Genomic DNA, 13,090 nt, shown 5'->3' on the forward strand with positions numbered 1-13,090 from the left:
CATACCCACAGCTCATATACAAAGTGTTAAGAGCATAATTCTGACAACTGCTTTAGAAGTGCATTTTTTCACTTTCATTTTATCTAAAGCAACAGTGCAAAACCAGTGTTACATCACACACACACACACACACACACACACACACACACACACACACACACCACTCTTTAAGACAGTCTTATTCTGTAGCCTTGGCTGGACTGGAACTCACTACGTAGAGTGAGCTGGCCTTGATTCAGAGATCCACCTGTCTACGCCTCATGAGTGCTGGAGTCAAAGGTATGCACCACTACCCCCCAGCTGAGCTGCATTTTTGAAAAAAACGGGCTCAGCCATCTTCCCACTTGCTTACTTTAACATGGCGTGACAGCTGTTGTAGATATCTAACAACTTAAAGGAAAAACAATTTCCTAAGCCAACTGCACACTAGGTCAGTGTGATGGTTCAGTCTTTATCGTCAGCTTGACTGGATTTGCAAACATCATGAAAACACACTTCTGGTGGTGTCTTCGAGGATGTTTCCAGAAAGGCTAAGGTAGGGAGGAAGACCCACCTTGGCTTTGGGTATCTCCACCTTCTAGGATGGGGCACTGGATCTGAGCAGCAGCATTCATGTTTCCTGACTATGGATGTCACGTGACCAGCCATCTCAAGCTCCTGCCGCCATGTTTTTCCTGCCGGATGTCTACACCCTCAAACTGAGACGAAACAAACCCTCACTCCCCCGAGCTGTTTTTGCCAGGGATTTTTGTCACAGCTAATAGTGAGCAACATACTATTTGACATTACTGCTCTGCAACCAGGTGCTCAGAGCACTCTGCAGATTCCTTCCCTTCACCCAGTAAGCACAGAAGCCCCCCAGACAGTTCAGAGTAGGCGAGACGCATGGCTTCCCACAAGCAAATTGCCAGTCTTTATTTATTTTATTTTTAAAAGGAAAATTACATTTGGCAATGCTAGCATGAATAAAAAAGCTTGCCGTTTCTGGAGGCAATTCAACAGACTCTCTGCTGCTGAGGGTACAGACTGACTTTCAGAGCAGCGGTTCCATTCCAGTATTTCTTGTGTGTGTCTTTGTATGGTGTCTGGGATCAAAGGGTCTGCAAAATAAAAAGATTTTCACTTCAGGCTTGTCATTAGAAAAAAGAGCAAGCGTCCACAACACTGACTGACAAGGAAGAGGCTGGGCACTGTCCCCATCCATCTGTCTTCACAGTTTACTTGGCTCAGTTTCCCGCTGAGCCATGATTTCGCAGACTCCATTGATGACTTGTGTGCACTTTCTGCTTTCACATTACTCCCCAGACGAAAACAGGTAGCCTCCGGCAACATGCTTAGTAACTTGAAGTTGTGTAGCAGTCCTTAAGTGTCCAACAGAAACCACTCCGTCTGCTAAACAATATCTTGACTGCAAAGCTTCTCTGACTGTTGGTGGATCGACAATGGCACGGCAGAGCCATCATCACCGTGGCAACAGTACCCAGGGCCTATCAGAGGAACATTGCACATGGATCCGCTGGCTCTTGAGCAGGCATGCCTCAGCTTCCTCTGGAGTATGCTTTTTCTGCAAGTCTGGTGTGCTCTCGGGTACCACCAACCCAGTGCAGGTCCAAGACTACAGATCAGGTAACACGCCACCGAGTCCTGCTGGCCAGAATCAGGATCCATGTGCTACCAAATAAGAGCACCGACTATGTCCTGAGCTCATCTAAGGGGGTAAGTACATGCCAAGCGATATATAAGGTGGTGAGCAGAGCAAACAATTGGGGCCTTCTGAGAAGTACCTCTCATTCTTCTGCAGTAACATAAGCAGATGTGCCTGTACATTCTGTGCAAGAACTCCACCCAGTGGCCAGCATCATCTGCTCGGGAAGTCACCGACAGAACACTCTCTTTTGTTATTATTCGTGTGCATGTGCTGGGAGTGGAACTCAGGATGTCGCTTACACTAGGAAAGCGATCTACTGCTGAGCTATAGCCTCACACTTTCTGTTTTCCGTTTTTAAAAAGGGTCTTGCTCTATGGCCTGGGCTGGCTTGTAACTCCCCTTTCTGAGGCGCCAGAGCGTCGGCACTTTGCAGACAAAGGCCACAGGAGCAACCATCAATTTCCTAGTACGTGCAATAAACCTTCCTAACCCTGGTTGGTACAAGGGGTCATGTGGACACCTTGAGCCCAGAGAACCAGCTGTTCGACAGCTCGGGCACTTTACACGTTCCTAAGATGAGAACATCATTCTAGAGGTCAGGGAGATGGCTTAGCAGGTAACAGCACTTACCCGGCAAGCCCAGTTCTATCCCTGGACCCTTTGTAAAAGGCGGGAGGAGGGACCTGACTACACAGAATTGTCGTCTGACTTCCACTCCCACGCTGTGGCAGGTGCATGCACGCACATCATACATGCACGTAATTCTATTTCATGCTAAAAATTCTAGAGAAGGAATCCCACGCGAGGCAGGACCCGGCTTGGCCGTCCACGTGCGCGACGGGTCCGAGGCCGGAGCCCCAGGCAGGCCCGGACATGAGGCCGAGTTCGAGGCTGCAGCCCCGGGCAGGGCTGGACACGCCCGGTTCGCGGCTCACCTCAGCTGCTCACCCACCACTTAATTCTCTGGTCCTCGCTAGAGCAAGACTACCCGCCGCGTTACCGTAGCAATCAGCCGCCGCCAACGGAACCGGAACCTGCGTCGGGAAGAGACTCCTTCCCGGCGTGCCGCGGGCGGCAGAAGCCCCGCCCAGCGCCGATCCTGTCATCCTGGAGTATCCCTGCAGGCTTCGATTGCCCTCAGAGGAAAGTCGTCTTCCTGTCGTCGCGCCTCTCATTGCCCTGCTGCGTGACCCTGATGGACGTTCAGTTTGTCCAATCAACACGCAAAGCGGTCGTCTACGCTCACCAGCAAGCCTGTAGGACGCGCCTTCCAGGGACGGCCCACCGTCACGGTGTGGGAGATGTTATTGGTGGAGTTGAGCCAGTATTGTCCAATCACAGAGACTCAGCTCGGAGCCTGCCCAATGAGAGCCTCCGGTGGGCGGGCCCGGCGCCACGGCCACGGTAAGCCCCGGGTTGGCCGCAGAGGTGGTGGGCAGCGAGCGGGTATGAGCGCGTCCCTGAGCCGGGCGGCGGCGGCTCTGCTGCGCTGGGGGCGCGGTGCGGTCGGCGGGGGCCTGCCAGGGATCGGCGTGCGGGCGGCGAGCACGGGCGGCCAGGCGGAGCAGCTGGACGCGCTGGTGAAGAAGGACAAGGTGGTGGTGTTCCTCAAGGGGACGCCCGAGCAGCCCCAGTGCGGCTTCAGCAACGCCGTGGTGCAGATCCTGCGACTGCACGGCGTCCGAGACTACGCGGCCTACAACGTGCTGGACGACCCGGAGCTGCGGCAAGGTCAGGCCCGAGGGATCCGGCGGCGAGGGCGCGGTGAACTTGAGCTGATCCCGAGGAGCAGGGGCCGTGGTCGTGTAGCCACTTGGGCTGGGGGTTCGCCTCGCCTCACCTCGGGGCGAGCTGTCTCTGGCTGCGTCGGAGGAAGGTGGTCCGTAGCATGACCCCTCACCGGGTCAGCTGGGGGGTAGCTTGCTGAGGGGGACGCGCAGCGAGTACCCGCGACTTGTTGACACAGTGGGGGCAGTCTGAGGGTCTTGGAAGCCAGCGGCCTACTTGCTAGGTGAGAGACTGGTACTGCGTAATGTAGGGAGGAGGTTGCAGGCTTGCCCGTGTGTGCCGCCTAATGAGGGCAAAGGCTAGCCTCTAGTGTTTAAGGCTCCGGGTGTCAGGGACTGTCTTCTTGCTGCAGAGAGGGTTGCACCATAGTCCAGCTGGACTCACGTTGGGATCTGATTTTTGGGGAAAGACACGAACTTTGGTTTTTAGATCCCGTAGCACAGAAGGGCAGTGTATGAGGGCTGGGGCTTGGAAGAGGTTCAGCGGGAAGAGGAAGACACGACTCCTGACCCCCACCAGATTAACAAACTGCCTCGAGGTAAGGGCCCAAGGGTCAGAGGACCGAACAGCCAGACCTGTGGCTTTTCACCGGCCCCGAGGCAGAGAAACTGGGTTCTGATGGCTAGTTGACATCCTTTATGCAAACTCCCAGGCACCTTACTCAGCTTTCTGCTTGCTCTGAGTGGGGAGGAGAAAGGCCAGGCACTTGGGCCTGATCCTTGGCAAGAACTGGTCAAGGTAGGTGGAGCCCGCTCCTTCTGCAGTGGAATTGGGGTCGGGGGACCTGCACTCCACTTCCCGGGACTGAGTAGCTCCCCCACCCCCACCCCACCTTCCCGACCCAGTGCTCTGGTTTGACCGCTCCGCTGAAAGGAGACCTCTCCGTGTTAACATGGAGCGTTCGACATTTGAAATTACTGACTATAGTCATTCTTCCTATGGTCCTTCTCCTTGACGAGACAGGATGGGGCGGGGGAGAGCAGATTTGGCTTAGAATCTTCTGTGGCCTAACTGCATTTCACTTTCAGTAAAGTGCAGATTCTGACACTGGCCGAGTCCATAAGGAATCGAGAAACTGAAAATTGTAGCTGGACATAGTAAATCAGCGTCTGTCATCCCAGCACTCTGGAGGCTGAGGCAGGAGGATCACCAGTTCAAGGCCAGACTGCACTGCATTGTGGGAACTCCCCCCATCCCTTTATACTCTGCACAGAATATCATCCTATCTGGCGCAGAAGGCGCCCACTAAATGGCAGCTACTTTATAATTAAACTGGAACTTTTCTCCGTGTTGTCTAAAGTAGCTGACCCTACATTTGCTCTCTGACCGTTCTGCGGGGCCGAGCTCTAGGGTAGAGCAGAAGCATCAAGGCAAGTGCTCTCAGGAATGGTGGCGAGCCATGCATTGTGCTCAGAACCCCGTGCTTTCCTCCTCAGCTAACACTGGCTGTTTGCTAGGCTCCAGGGTTATCTAGCTCAGGGCAAGCTGCAGTTTTGGGTCAGAGGTGGCTCCTTGCTGGGGAAGATAAGCACCTACTCTGCAGTCTGAACTGGGACCTGCCCACAGTTGCCCTGCAAGCACTCTTAGCAGACAGTTGCATTGTGGGGATCTTTCTTTGGTTTAGATTTTATGTTCCTCTGTGAAGTGTAACTGCGGGCAAGCTATAATGGAATACAACTAATATGAGTACTTTTTAAAAGCGAGGAGGTTTGCTGTCTTCCATCTCACACGTCTGGCCTCTAATCTGTGTCATTAGGTACTCAAATGAGAGAAGAATTTAACCCTTCCATTATTATTATTATTATTATTATTATTATTATTATTATTATTATTGAGACAGGCTAGTCAAGCTGACCTAGAACTCACTGTATAGATCAGGCTGCCCCAGAACTCAAATTGGTCCTGCTGCCTTCAAGTGCTGGAATTACAGGTGTGAGCTATCATGCCCAGCCACAACCCTTACGTTTCTTGACTGTTGATTTCATTGACTTGTTAACTTGGTTAATAAGTGTGCTATCCAAATAATTAAACATGTGTCTCCTGTGGCTTAGAGAAGGGCTGCCATTGGACTGGGCAGGGTGATGTGAGTGTGCTCCCCCAGTGCGGCCTTTGTTAGCCAGGTTAGGCCTTTGCGGTGTGGAGACTCTTCAAATCATTGTCTACGCCCTGCGTTTGCCAAGGGGCAGGCAGGCAGGCAAGCAGCTCATTCTCACTTTGCCAGGCAAGGGGGGGCCCTCCTCCTGTCCTGCTGCAGCGTGGGGCTTCCATAGCATCGGCCCTTCCTTTACCCATGTGCCAGAATTTTACAAAGGGCCCTGGCTCTCACCCAGGGTCCAGGAAGTGTGGTGCAGAGGCCTTCTGGACCTCACTTGTATTACCTGGGGTACACAGCCACAGGGCTCTTGAGGAACTCAGGGACAGTGCAGCCTCATGGTTCCTTGGGCTTCCCGCTGCTGACCTTGTGAGATCCGGCCTGTCTGCACACGGCATTTCACCTGTGGGAGGGCAGGTGCGGTATTCTTTGGTGCTGGGAATGCCACTTGAGCCGGGCAGGCTTTCTGTGACTGTTGTTACGGCTAAGGAGAGACTGGTGTTACAGTCACATCCGACTCCTCTGTGAGTGCTCTGGCAGTCCTGCATCCATTCCCATGTGCTCTTGCATCAGGAGCAGTGCCTGCCAGAGTGGGAGGTTGAATGGTGATGAATGCATAACTCTTAGACTATTTTTTCTTGTCCTTATGACTTGTAAACTTGTTGCCGCATAAGCCTGTGTGACATTGCCATATGTGTGTACATTACATAACACCATCAGAGTAGCTGGCCTAGCTATCACTTTGGACATGGCAATGTCTTGGTGCTGGGGCATTTGGAGTCCTCCCTGCAGGCTGTCGTCTCCCATAGTTTTCTCACTGGCTGTCGTGTATATTAGAAGCTCTTCTTTGAGGCTCACTGTGAGCTTTCTTTTCCTCCGCACCCTTCTCCCAGGCTTCTTCCCCGCAGCCTGGAAGAGCTTATGAAGCAGTGTCCCAGCATTCAAGGCAATAGTTGGGCACTAATTACTCTGGCGAATATTGGAGGTTGGATACTCGGTTGTGTGTGTGCCCTTCTGTGGGCCAAGCCGTGTGCTGTGGGTATCTGGTACCAGCACTTTGGAATTGTAGCAGTCAGTGTATTGGAGATGAGCAGAGCTGTTTCCCTGCTCCCAGAGCCCGGAGTGGAGACAGACTTGCTCTGTGAAGGGCCAGGAGGTCTGTGGGCTCCTGAGTCCCCATTTCACTTGCTGCTCTGTTGTTGGAGGCTGCAAGTAGACTTGGATGTTGTATAATCAGTGAGCAAGCTGAATTCAATAAAACTTTATTTGCAAACTCAGGAAGAAGTTTAGCTTGAAGCCAGCTTGCCACCCCCAGGTCTAGAGGGGCCCATGCAGGACAGAATACGTGTGTAAGGTGTTCGTGACAACATGGCTGTGGTGGGGACGAACCCACAAGATGGGATCTTGGTCTCTTAGCAGACAGGATTAGCAGATGGAAGTTCAGTGCTGTAGGGCAAAACTATACTGAGCTTGAAACCAACTAGATCCTGGTGTAATGACATGGCTAAATATCAAACACATTTGGTCAAAAGTAAGTGACAAGGAGTACTGATGTCACAATACTGTGTGTATACTGATGCCAAGGTGTAATTCGGTCCCACGTGCTCGGTCCCACGTGCTCTACACGCGTGCGCAATGAAGAAGCAGCTGTGGGCAGGACAAGCCGTGGGGAGGGCCCATGGCTTGAGAGGCTGACTTTAGACTTTAGAAACCTTGATGTTGTCCTGCATCCACCACATGCTATCTCTATGACTTTGGGTGAGTTCTTAGCCACTCGGAACCTTAACGTCATCCTACCGTCATCCGTCAGGCAGGGATAATTATATCATACATCTGCAGTGGTTAAATAGGATTATCTGTGGAAAATACTTAGGGAGCATGAAGCACTGTAACCCTGAGCTCTGCAAATGCTACTTTCTTTTCTTTTTTAAAGATTTTATTTATTTATTATGTATACAGCATGTATGACAGCAGGCCGGAAGAGGGCACCAGATCTCATTACAGATGGTCGTGAGCCACCATGTGGTTGCTGGGAATTGAACTCAGGACCTCTGGAAGAGCAGTCAGTGCTCTTAACCTCTGAGCCATCTTTCCAGCCCCACAAATGCTTCTTATTGCTGTGTGGAACTGTATTATTCCTGTGTTCTTTCCCCATGCTTTCTGTTTACTGTGTTGCTCAGAAGAGCACTTCTGTGACAAATAGAGCGGAAGACCCTGGATGGGAGGTTGGTGGTGGTGGCATAAGTACATCCACAGTGCCAGGAAGTAAGTCATTTCACCAATTACATACTGTTTGATCTTCTCAGTGAATCTGCAAGGCAGTGGGGCTCCACTTTGCAGCTGAGGGTGCAGGGTGTGGGGCTGTTCCTAGAGGCCAGGGGGGCTGTTCCTAGAGGCCAGGGGGGCTGTTCCTAGAGGCCAGGGGGGCTGTTCCTAGAGGCCAGGGGGCTGTTCCTAGAGGCCAGGGGAGCTGTTCCTAAAGGGGGGCGCTGTTCCTAGAGGGGGGGCGCTGTTCCTAGAGACCAAGGAGGCTGTTCCTGGAGGCCAGGGGGGGCTGTTCCTAGAGGCCAGGGGGGCTGTTCCTGGCTGGGGCGGTTGTTCCAAGAGGTTGTTCCGGGGGGCTGTACCTAGAGGCCAGGGGTTGGGGGGTGTTCTTAGAGGCCAGTGAGCCCACTCTGCTGACACGTGTGCCTTAGCCTTGTCTGCTGTCCCCAGCCTTTGCTCTCCTCTCCTGAGGCTCTGCAGTTTCCATTCAGAGATCCCCCAGTCTCCGAGGAGGGAGAAATGGAGGAAATGTAACCCTGGGATGTGACACACCTAGCCCAACATCACAGAGCCTGGGATGTGACTCTGGAGTTAGTCCCCACCTGAAGTCCTACTGTGAACTTTATCAGGGACCGGGAAAACCAGGCAAGGCCAAGTGCTTCAGTGTGGAAAGCACCCTTTGAAAGTGGACAGGGCAGGGGAGTTTTTACATATATTTTGTCTGATTTTATTTTTCCTGGCTTGATAAGCTGCAATGTTGAGGGGCGGCAAATGTGTGGGTGCAAGTACCCAAGGACGTGGACACCAGAGGTCTATGTCAGGTGTCTGAGGCAGGGTCTCTTACTGAACGCGGAGCCAGCCTGGCTGAGCAGTGGCCCTCTGCCTCTGCCTCCAGAGCTGGGAGATTACCGCACGTGCTGTGGTGCCCAGCTCTTTTACGTGGGTCCCGGGGGCTCGAACTCAAGTCCTCCTGCTTGCAGGGCGAGCGCTTCGGGAACCGAGCCGTCTCCCCAGCCTGGGAGTCTCGATGGCTTGGTTTTCTGCTTTTGATGAAGCAGTGGTATGTGGCCCGAGTCCCTCAGCTTCTCAGCTCCCATGCTAGTGTCTCTGGTTAGGGTGACTTCCGGTCAGCACTCGCTCCTGAGTTTGATCACTGTCGTAGATGTGATTAGCACTAAAACCTGTTCTTGGTCTGATTCTCTAGTTTCCAGGAGTTCCCACCTGAATGTCACCAATATTGCAGTTTCTGAAAACTAAGTGGGAAGGAAATAAGCCATATTGAAACAGTCCTTATGGTTCATTTCCGTGTTTTAGCTATAGACAGTGGTCTTTATTACTAGAAGTTTCCCACTTTACCAATAAGAAGAATCAGACACCACCTGAGCTACTGAAGCTCATAAAAGCCAGGCTTGTGGCTCACACCTGCAAATACAGCGCTCTGAAGGCTAAGGCAGGAGTAACTACAAGTTCGAGGCTAGCTTGGGCCACATATGGAGTTCCAGGCCAGATTGGGCTAAAACAAAACCAAGACAGAAACCTACCAGCAAGCAACAACAACATCAAATAATCCCAATGACCCATCAGTCCTCTGAGTACTGCCAAGGTGCTGCCATTTGCCCTTGAGGCAAAGTTCCTGAAATGTCAGCCATGAAGCAAGACTGGGCAGAGGGGGCAGTGGGACAGTGTCTGGCCTGAGAGCCACTTGTTGGCAGCTAGGTGATAGGCATTCTGGTGGAGGACTCCAGGCCCACAGTCCTCAGCAGCAGAGAGAGCCTCACATGTGAGGTGAATGAAGTGAGGGCTTGGATGGGGTGAGGTGCTAGAACCAGCCTCCTGCCTCTCCCACCACGGCGTCCCTGCCCCGATGGACTGTATCAGAGGGCACTGTGAGCCAAAGCAAGCTCTGCCTCCTTAGGAAATAAATAGTGATGAGGATGGAAACCATTCATTCTTTTCTCAGCAAAGGGTTTTACTAAAAACAACGGCACTGTTTAGAGTTGAGTGTGGTTTGGGGTGGTCCTCAGGCAGCAAGTGTATTCCATTTGATATGTTTCAAGCAGGGGGCCCTAGGCAAAAGTAACAAGTAGGTTTCCTGTGGAGGAAAGCAGAGCTGTGAAATACAGGGACAGGAGTGGTCCAGTTCTGGAGACTGAGAGGGAGCTTGTGTCTAAATGGTTCTTTGTCCCTACACCCCACCCTCGGTCATAAAGGTAAAGATTTGCAACTGATCTATAGGCTGTTAGTACTTAAGGGTCAAGTTTAAAATGCAAACAGAAACCAAATTCACATGACCCATGTACTGAGTCGTTGTTTAGGGGTCTATAGCACCCCACATCAATATGATGAAAGCCTTGGATTCAGCAGGTAGTTTAGTGTGCCTAGATAATTGATATTGTGAAGGCTGGTAGGACTTACTCTCTACTGTAGCCTTCTCCCATTCTTCTTGAGAGGGCCCCTCCGTGAAGTCCAGGCCAGCCGTAGCTGAATGCCGGCTTTACAAGTGTGGGCCACCACACCCAGCCTGTGATCATTTCTCAGGGTTTGCTGTCTGGAGAAGCAAGATAAAAGCTGTGACTCGGGCTCCCTCCAGCTCTGTTATTTACAGCAAACCCAGGACTGTTTAGAGAAAGACAGTAAGGTTTAAAAGGAAAGTATGTTGTTTTCTTAGACCGTTGTGGTGTAACTCAAATTGGTAATTTTATTTGGAAAACAAATATTGAATGATACGGTAGTAAGAACAGGTTTGTCTACATAAAAAGCCCACCGTGCAACTGGTTTTTAGATGTGTGTACTATTGTATTTTTTGGAAGCACCTGCTCACTTACTCTGTGTGTTTGTATGCTTATTTTGGCCATTTCAAAACACTGGCAATAGTATTTATGTCTTTGTTAATTTGTTGCTGAATTGAACATAGGGGCTCACAGTCATGGGGCCAGATGCTCTCCTACTGAGCTACATTCCTAGCCCTTCAAAACATTTCTATGACATCTAATACTAGCCGCTAATCACATGGGCTATGTACCTGTGTCTGTCACCGGGTTCTGTGGACCCTATCAGGGAGCTGAGAACATGGGGCTTAGGAGTTGCAACCATAGGGGGTTTTCTGTGCCCCTTGGTAACCTTCAAAGGGAACATCCTCTCAGCATCTTGATGCTGGTCACAGTGGCCCTCACCACTCAGCTGCGGGAAGAAGGCAGAGGTGGGGTCGCCCAATCAGCCAGTGAGTTCAGGTAGATCCACATTTCACATTACATTTGGGAATGAAGCCATGACAGTTCTTTTCCTGAGAACATGACCTGTGTGGATAATTATAGCTTTGCCGGTCCCACGTGCCTTGGTTAGACGTCCGTTCCCTGGCTGATGTGTCAGTGTTTTAACGAGAGCCTTACCTGATTCTCATGAAAACCTCAGGGCTGAAGGTTGACAGAGAAGCTGAGGATCATGTGACTCCTCAAGTGATGTGCTGTCCATTTGGCTCTGAAACTCATTGCTGTCCAGGAGGGGGTGGGGCACCAGGGAGAGGCCTGGATTTCTGTTAGGAGTGGGGTTATGGCGTTTGTGGTGGAAGAAGATTCTCTCCCTTCTGATGGCTTCATCTCCCATCTCTCCACAGGTATTAAAGACTATTCCAACTGGCCTACCATCCCGCAAGTGTACCTCAATGGCGAGTTTGTGGGGGGCTGTGACATCCTTCTGCAGATGCACCAGAATGGAGACCTGGTGGAGGAACTGAAAAAGCTGGGGATCCGCTCTGCTCTGATAGATGAGAAGAACCAAGACTCGAAGTGAGGGCTCCAGTCCTTGCCGAGCAGAGTGCCCTCTCCATCACATTTGCTGCCAGAAAAGCCTTACCGAGTCATGTGCTGTTGCTGAGCGCTTGCACTTGGCCTCCTGGCTTGCAAGCAGGCTGGTGCTTTTCCTTGGTTTTTGGCTCAGATTACCCCAGGGTGAACTTCCTTCCAACCACTGCTCTGTAAATCAGCGTTGTAATCTGGCGTTGCTGATTATATCGTCTTTTACTCTCTGCCTGGTTCCGGGGTCATTCCTGACTCTTGTACGCGGGTTGGGTTATAAAGATGGCAAACCCCCCTGATGTTTTTGTAACTTCTTCTAGAAGGGAAAAATAATGAACAGAGAAGAAAATGTGATGGCTGGAGTGTTGTTGTTTTTTAAATAAATTGCCAACACAGACCATGTGTGTGTGAGTCATGAACCCAGTAAGTATAGATCTGTATGTAGGATGTGGAGGACCAGCCACCTAGTCTTTGTCTTTTCTTCTTTCCTTTTTCCCCCCTTCTCTCTCTCCTGTCCTCTGCTTCTCACTCTTCCTTTTCTGTCTGTCTTTCTATACAGCCCAGGCTGGCATTGAACTCATTACATAGCCAAGGGGTAAACTTGAACTTGAGATCTTCTTGCCTACACCCTCTGCCACCATAGTGCTGAGAATGGAATCCAGGGCAATGTACATGTTAGACGAAACACTTTATCAACGGAGGAACAGCCCCAGATCTTACCTGTGTCCTCTTATGTTGAGTAATTCATTAAAAGTGACTCGCATTCACCACTAGGCTGCTCTGCAGTTCTTCAGGTTACTGGGGAGTGCAGGTACAGTGTGTGTGCCCTTGAGCCGGAAGTGACGCTGTGCCAGAGGGATGTGGACCTGAGAGGGGAACCCTTGCCCACCCTTGGAGCCTGTGCCAATAGCTAATGGGAAGCAGGCATCAGTTGGCTTCCGAAGCATTTTCTTTCTCATGAAAGGGGTTCTAAGAGGAATTAATTGGAACCGTGTCCGTCTTCTAGTATAGTGTCTTGGTGGGACTTCTCTAGGGCTGATCCATCCAGAGGCTGGTATGGAAGACCCGACTCCCCACCCCCACCCGTGGGAAGGAAGCACTTCTCTCCCAGTGTGTCTGGCTCTGCCGGAAGCCACGTTCAGTCTCCAGGAGCCAGATGGCATTGCCTAGAAGTCACAGAAACAGGAGGAAAGCTGCCTTTTCCCATGAACAGGGCACGGAGAATGAATATTGGCCTCCCAAAAGCTGGTCTAGGGCTTTGTGTATTTAGTCTTCTTTAGCTCCGCTCTCTTCCTGAGGTAGGGTCAAAGTGTGGATGGGCCTCCCTGCAGGCAGGGTCTGCTGGGCTCCCAGGGTTTGGGATTCCCCAAGAAGGGAAAGAGAGCTACAGACCAAGGCTGTCCCCTCCCCATCTCACTAGGGACAACCCTCAACAGTGACTAATCTCAAGGCTTTAGGGAGAAGAAAAGACTTGTTAGTTGGTGAAGGTTTTAACTGCATTAA

General features: G+C 51.4%; 1 protein-coding gene, 1 long non-coding RNA gene and 1 other non-coding gene across 3 annotated transcripts; 1 reads left to right on the top strand and 2 right to left on the bottom strand.

Annotated features, from left to right (window-relative positions):
• Nucleotides 1-890: 890 nt before the first annotated feature.
• On the bottom strand, nucleotides 891-3,036 carry LOC121822467 (uncharacterized). Its single transcript, XR_013044484.1, has 2 exons — nucleotides 2,279-3,036; nucleotides 891-1,100 (listed from the first exon to the last, which is right to left on the bottom strand). It is a non-coding gene; the product is annotated as an uncharacterized LOC121822467 (long non-coding RNA).
• LOC121822605 (small Cajal body-specific RNA 13) lies at nucleotides 1,349-1,624 on the bottom strand. Its single transcript, XR_006063784.1, has one exon.
• Nucleotides 3,037-3,050: 14 nt separating the features above from the next.
• Glrx5 (glutaredoxin 5) lies at nucleotides 3,051-11,984 on the top strand. The gene is made up of 2 exons (XM_006997033.4): nucleotides 3,051-3,379; nucleotides 11,407-11,984. Exons 1-2 carry the CDS (start codon nucleotides 3,097-3,099, stop codon nucleotides 11,580-11,582), a joined length of 459 nt encoding a protein of 152 aa, XP_006997095.1. The 5' UTR covers nucleotides 3,051-3,096; the 3' UTR covers nucleotides 11,583-11,984.
• The last annotated feature ends 1,106 nt before the right edge of the window (nucleotides 11,985-13,090 follow it).

The sequence above is a fragment of the Peromyscus maniculatus genome, chromosome 14 (assembly GCF_049852395.1).
Source record: "Peromyscus maniculatus bairdii isolate BWxNUB_F1_BW_parent chromosome 14, HU_Pman_BW_mat_3.1, whole genome shotgun sequence".
Classification (NCBI taxonomy): domain Eukaryota; kingdom Metazoa; phylum Chordata; class Mammalia; order Rodentia; family Cricetidae; genus Peromyscus; species Peromyscus maniculatus.

What these genes read in the sequence shown, in the direction of transcription:
- Glrx5 (XM_006997033.4), top strand. Translation starts at nt 3,097, where the DNA reads ATGAGCGCGTCCCTGAGCCGGGCGGCGGCGGCTCTGCTGCGCTGGGGG. An exon ending in CGACCCGGAGCTGCGGCAAG is followed by an intron (nt 3,380 to 11,406) that starts GTCAGGCCCGAG and finishes ATCTCTCCACAG; the next exon opens with GTATTAAAGACTATTCCAAC.